The 6,886-nt window shown below is 45.0% G+C and overlaps 1 protein-coding gene across 1 annotated transcript; it reads left to right on the plus strand.

Moving 5' to 3' along the window:
- Nucleotides 1–1,479: 1,479 nt before the first annotated feature.
- Nucleotides 1,480–4,009, plus strand: LOC147888743 (uncharacterized). The gene is made up of 3 exons (XM_087392717.1): nucleotides 1,480–2,098; nucleotides 2,193–2,918; nucleotides 3,006–4,009. Exons 1-3 carry the CDS (start codon nucleotides 1,913–1,915, stop codon nucleotides 3,324–3,326), a joined length of 1,233 nt encoding a protein of 410 aa, XP_087248843.1. The 5' UTR covers nucleotides 1,480–1,912; the 3' UTR covers nucleotides 3,327–4,009.
- The last annotated feature ends 2,877 nt before the right edge of the window (nucleotides 4,010–6,886 follow it).

Here is a 6,886-nt window from a genome sequence, read left to right on the forward strand (position 1 = left end):
AGGGGTAGGTTAGGATAAAGAGGGAGACTAACAGAGGGGGATTGAGTGGAGGGAGAGGGAGACAAGAGAGAGGGGGAGGTGTCTCTATGAGACAGAGATTGAGAGCAGAGGGCTCAGTGGAGGGAGAGAGGGAAGCTTAGGTTAATTAGGTTTATTAATATCATCTTAGAAAACTAATGAGTCTAATTTTGCAACTTGAGCCATCATGTCTACAAGTCATAATGGCTCGAGTCCAAGACACGTCAAAGGTTTGCATATAGAATTTATGAATTATCATATTGTCTTTCTACTCCTTCTAGAAAGTTATACTTTCTATCCATCTAATTGATATTTTGGGGTTGTATCTAATCTATTATATTGGCTCCTCTCTATGCAACTAGATTTTTATCCAACTACTTGAGTTAAGGGGGTGTATCTAATCTATTAAAGTTGGCTCCTCTCTATGAAAGTGATTTTTTATGTAAAGGATTCTCCCTAAGCCATTAGTTTGGTTCATGCCACGACCCTACACGTTAGAGCACATTCACACATGACCCAAAAAAGGGGTGAATGGCTATGGCAAGGGTCATAGTGACCCCTCTTTTAGGGATGGATGTTTGTAAATGAGCCAAAATAGCTTTACTTCAGCCCATGTTTTTCAAAATGGCCCTTCCTCTTGAGGATGAGCGGATAGCCTCAGGGAGGGCTTACACTAACTGTCAAGTGATCCCCCATACAAACCCCAAAATTGCCATTTGCCCTCTTCAACTCTAGGTTTATGCCATGCTCCTTCTTCCCTCAAGTAGCACCTTTACCATATGGATAGTATTGTTTCTCCACAATGCTCACATAGAAAGGGCCAAAGTAGCCATGCCACATCAAGTCCAGATGGATTATAGTTGTAGTTTCTACAAAATGGCCATAAAAAGAAGGGGCTAGAAGTAGCCATGCCACCAAGTCCAAAGTAGTCTCCTTCCTCTATGGAGGCTCATGGATGGATCATTGGCGTAGTTTCTACAGAATGGCCATAGAGAAGGGGCCAAAACTAGGCATGCCACCAGGTCCAATTACTGTGTACAGAGGCTGATGCATAGATCATTGGTGTTGTTTCTAGACAGTGGCCATGGAGAAGGGGCGAAACGGAGCAGTGCCACTAGGTCCAAAGTAGTCTCTCTACTATATGGAGGCTCACAGACAAATGTAGCCATGCGGCGAGGTCCAAAGTAGTCTCTCTAACTATATGGAGGTTGAGTCCAACACAATTGCAATCATGGTGGTACCTTTGGTGTTGTGTAGGAGGTCTTTTAGGAGGCACATCTCAGAGCATAATATCCAGGGACGTGCTGTTGTGATGTGAAGGGGAAGGGTTTGTTGGGAGGCAATGAAGCAAAGGAACGTGGGTTATTTAAATTAAAAAATGGAGAAAAAAAAAGAGTAAAGATAGGATTCGGGATATTTATGAAATTTTGTGGAAAATTTAATTTCCGCCGACATGTCAACGAAGAACGATCGTGATTTGGCTCAATCAATCTTCCGTCAATAGTCGTCGTCTTCTACGTTCAAAACTTGGAGCTCTTCTTCCGTTAAGTCTTTACGTTGAAGCTCTTCGGGAGCTCTTCCGTCAATCTCTACGTTGAAGCCTGGAAACTCTCCTGTCAATCTCTACGTTGGAGCTCTTCGGTGAGAGTTTCCGACAGTCGCAGCTGAGAGTTTCCGACAGTTTCTCTGTCAATCTTCACGTGCAGCTGGAAGCTCGTCCGTGGGTCTCTACGGCGAAGCTCTGCGAAGGTTGGAAGCTCTTTCTGTCAAAATCTGCGAGGTGAAGTGAGAGTTTCCGACAGTCGAAGCGTGCGGGAGCTTGGAATCATCGTGTGATCAGATCTAAGCTCTGGCAATAGCTCCATAGCTCGATAAGCGTCTGATCTCTTCCGGCATGAAGGTCCATTGCGATGTGTGCGACAAGGCCCAGGCCACCGTCATGTGCTGTGCAGACGAAGCTGCCCTCTGCTCGGACTGCGATATGCGCGTCCATGCCGCTAACAAGCTCGCAAGCAAACACCAGCGAGTTCCTCTCCTCTACCCTCCCCCCGATGAGTCCCCTTCCTGCGACATCTGCCAGGTTTGATTAGCTTCCTCTCCTCTCTGCCTCTCTTTCTTCGCCTTCGCATCTTCTCCCCTCACCTCCACCTCTTGGTTTTGCTTCCTTCCCGCAGGAAAAAACTGGGTACTTCTTCTGCCTCGAGGACCGCGCCCTCCTCTGCCGCTCTTGTGATTTCTCCATCCATTCCGCCAATGCCCTCGCTTCCAATCACAAGCGTTTCCTAGTTACCGGTATTCGTGTGGCTCTCCAAGCCATGTCTGGCCAAGATCGCACTTCCGCTGCCCCAGAGATTGTGCAGGCCAGCTCCCCTCGACATGGTCATGCCCCGACGCACTTGAAGTCTCCCAGAATGTCGACGGTTTTTAACACCGCAAGCCAGCCCTCACCCGCCGTCTCGCAGCAAGTTCCTTCTCTATGTGTAAGGTCTCCAAGTGAGCACGTTGTCACGCTCGGTGCAACCTCTGCTCTGCAGGAAGCTGGAGGCTGCCATCGTTTAGATACCTCAGCAGCACAGAAAGCAGCCTACAGGACTATGGCTGCCCCTAAAATTTTCGCTGCACCTCCGGTCATGTCTTCACCTCCGGTGCAACAAGTATATGTTCCACCTGGAAGGCCACCTCTAGATTGGGCGGTACGTCCCAGCGTGCCGGTTGTACGAATTGGAGACCTGAGTTTTACCGGCGTTCCTCCTGGTCAGAAGGGAGGTGGGGGCTTTGTGAGAAGAAGTAGCATATCGGAGTATTTGACAGAAACGATCCCTGGGTGGAGAGTAGATGAGCTCCTGAACCTTCCCGACATGGCAGCAATCTACAATTTTGCGGATTCCGGATCCTCTAAGGTGTCCTTTCCTCTGGCGTAATTGCCTCGTTGTTTTGTTATGGCTTCTATGCTAAGCGCTAATCCAGAGGTGGCCTGTGATCTACAGACGGACACGCCGAGTTTTGGGGACCTGGACTGGGCTGCCGAGCTGAGCGCTCTGGACGAACAAATATTAGGAGAATCACCTGCGGAAGTGCCCTCCATCCCTTCTCCTCCAACTGCTTCCGGCGTCCCGAGGTCAGGGAGATACGCGGCGTCCGTGGTGAAAGGGAAGAGACGTCCAGATTTGGCATCTTTCTTTGAATTCGATGACACTCTGGTAGTCCCAGATACAGGAGGCCAGTCTTCTCCGACGCTGTCTCCTACTTCTCCTCCTCAAAAACGTAGGAGATCTTTTCTGGAGGATTCCCTTATGTGCAGCTGCTAATGCCCTTCTCTTTGTTGAGCCTAGTCTACAGATTTCCGAGGATGGGTGGTTCAATGCTTGCAACTTTCAGGAGTGCCATTCTGTCCCGAGTCAAAGAACAGATCTGATTTCTTTCTACTGGGCACTCCTGTCCCGAGTCAAAGAACTACTGGCAAGGATCTGAATCATTGTGAAGGTACATCTGTAAATTCTGTAAGCCAGTAATTTAGATTTTCCCACCTGCGTTTGATTCTGAAAGGAAAGAACAGGGGCCTCTAGCTCGAAGACTAACATCAAAGGCATGATTTGACTTAAAGAGGGCCTAGTCTTCAGCCGGAGATCCTCTCGACTCTAGAGGTCGAGGCTTCCAATCTTCGATTTGCTAATGAATAAATGAGCTATAGTACTGTTTTTGTATTGTGCCAATGTTCCCTTGAATTCAGGAGTTTGAAACATGAATACTGGGTGTTCCTGACAGGGCATAGTTCTAGATCATGGTTTTGAGTGATAGGGAATTCTGTTGTTCCAATTAGCCTTGTATGTATCCGGCCACGGATTTTAGTGGGTTAATTGTTAATTGAAAAGTCTCAAGGTATGAAGGGGGAAAACTCGGGGTTGGGGACGTCTTCTGGTGCTTTCACACAGGGTCCTGACTTCTGTGTTTCTCTACAATGTCACTCAATTGAGAGTTGGTTTCTTTTGATGATCTTAGTGTGCCACAATCATGATGAAGTTCATTTCATTCAAATGAAGACGCTCGATTTCTGCTTAACTGGACAAGTTGCTACTCCACCCCCCCCCCCCCTAGTTTTTATAATTGAGTTCTACAAATACATTTTCAGATTCTTTCTTTAACTCGAAGCCACTGATTGAGGATCACAATTGAAGGCAACGTATGAGAACCCTAGTTTATATTCGAGGGGTATATGTCTTGAGCGATCTCAAGAATCTTCCCAATTTAACTTCCATGTTGATTGATTCCTTCTTAACATTTCCCAGCTTTTTCTTGAATGTTTCACAGAATAGCTGTCATTGTCATTGTCATTGTCATTGATTGATAGATGTTACGATTGTTCAACTTTGTTGCTCCCATCTTATTTACATTGACGAAGTTTCCATAGTAACCTCTCCCTCCACACGTGACATAAGTTGGTGCATCCGCCCTCCTTTTCCTCTCCGGTAGTCCCTACAACTTGTTTTGATGCTAATTTGCATGGGAAACAGAACAGGTGACTGCGGTATATCAACCACCCGTTCCTGTTGTAGCTTTTACTACCCACCATTGCGCTAATTTTGTGTGTGGTGCATTCGAAGCATTAAGCGCAAGTATTACCTTTGAGGCAAACAATTGGTCTCTCATCTGTCACCTTCTAGGTGAATTAACTTCTGGTATGCATACGTTTTCCAATCATTTCCCACCACTCTTGTGACCATGTAGAAAGCGTAGCGGTGACGTTTTGAAGTATCAACTGGTGTTCTTAACTTAAACGTAGTGCAGTTATAGGAGTAAACATGGCTTTTTAAACCTTTTTGGATTCCATGGTAGAAATGTCCAAACCATCTTCATCCAATAATGTTTATGAAAAGCTTTAATCGAGTTAACACAGAGTAGCAACTCCAAGCACATCCTTCGCGTTGACTATTTTCTAAGAGTTTTAAATACATTTGGACATCACGGAATCCTAACCCGAACTCTTAGAGATCAGCTGTATATATATTATCGTATCTTTTCTTTCTTCAATAGAATCGTATATATAACTTTATATGGTGTACTCTTTCAGTCTGTTTTCCTCTCTCCATTTTTTACAGAATACTAGACCAACGGCTTTGGAAGGTGTTGTGGAAAGAGTTTGTGTATGTGTCGCCTTCCAATGGAGCTTGTGTTTACACTCACTCCTCACCTGTTCGAAGTTGTCGGAAGGGTTGGGTTTATTCATGTCTTTAATTCCAATGGGTCTTATGTTTGGATCTTGTCCTCACATGTTTTTGTATTCCAATGGGTCTTATGTGTGGATTTGGTCCTCACATGTTTAGCACTGTCCATCTCCATCTCCATTAAGGTACATCACGTCCATTTTCAAGCATTGTTGAGCTTGCAAAGCTCCATGCCTGTATTTCTTCTACCAAGTTGTGAGGGAGTCTGATTGATATTTTGGTGTCAAAAGAGAAAGCATATGAGCTACGGTAAAGGAGTTATGCTAATTTCTGTATTGTTATGAGCTCCTGTGTAACAATTTGTTATGCATTTATGAGTGGAAGTTTGAACGAAAAAGAGACATTGAAGGGTTCAAGAAATTCCAAGGATAAAGCTTCTTCATAGATCCTCAATCGAGACAAGGCAGGCCCCCTAATCTCAACGCATTGAAGCTCCTAGAGATCATATAAAGCGCCGCAGCTGACGTAGCTGCTCACCGTGACAATATAAGATTTTGGATTAGCTTCACACTGGGAGAAGCTTTAGCACCCAGCTTCAGTGCAATTGGTAAGCTTTGAACAGCGATGTCTACTATAGTAGCACAAGTTGAGATGACATTGACGAGAGGTTGCTTTCAGCAAAGCATACAACAAATAATTTCACTGCTTTCATCGAGCCCCTGCCCGATCAATCTCTACAAGACAACCGAGGAGCTTGGTTTGAGTTCTAGCAGACAGCTTGCAAAGCCCTTGCACAACACCCTTGATAGTAAGTTGCAACATCTTCGACGCTATGGAAGCTCAATGGATGTAAAAACTTTATTGCACAGCCCCACTACACCGAGCGTTTCCCAAACTCACATACTAGCAGGCTGTAGCACTAAGCAGAGAAAAATGACAACACAAACAGCGAAGCAAACAGGTATGCATTTAAAGACCTCTAGGCTCCACTGTGTAAGATAACGCTGAGTAGCGACAAAAAAAGCAGACTATCCTCTGCATTTTGCCAACAACTTCCATATCTGTGTCGTCTCATCTCATCAGCATGCCGTCAAGCTACTCTAATCCTCTCCTAATACGTGCCTAAAAAGGTAGTTTCGAGACCCAATCCTCCCCTAGTTAAGAGGAAGGTCTGCAATAAGCACAGTTGGTGGAGAAAATGGTGGGTATGCACACAAGGGTCTTTCTCCTTGGCTAAATCTCGTTGCTTGATAAAGGGCACCATAAGGTGTCCATAAGGAGCCTCTCACTTGTGAAACATGTATTGTAAGAGGATTTGGACTAAAAAAGGGGCTCTCTAAGAGAGCCATTCTTGTTATGTAAATTTGGCTTGTGGAGGGAAAGATATGACATAATTCTCTCATTGTTTTATTCAAATGGCCCTAGGTTTGATGCAATTTCTCCAGTGTGCCCTCACCTCCCCTATAATGTTTTTGAAGTGTAACTAAACTTGCAAACCAACTTTTTTAACAAACCTGAACGAGTTTTCTTGAAAACAAACCCTCCCATCTAGCTATCACTTCCTTCTATCTCCCATATTTCCCCTTCCCTCTTTCTTATTCAAGCGTGCTCTTTCACCTCCTCTCTAGAAGTCTAATTTTGAAACTCTTCCTTCTTTTGAGGGTTTAGCCTCCTTTCTTTCTCTATTCTTCATCTTCGCTATAAAT

This window comes from Dipteris shenzhenensis, chromosome 21 (assembly GCF_047967505.1).
Source record: "Dipteris shenzhenensis isolate YYH24624 ecotype China chromosome 21, Dip_SZ_1.0, whole genome shotgun sequence".
In the NCBI taxonomy this organism is placed as follows: Eukaryota; Viridiplantae; Streptophyta; class Polypodiopsida; order Gleicheniales; family Dipteridaceae; genus Dipteris; species Dipteris shenzhenensis.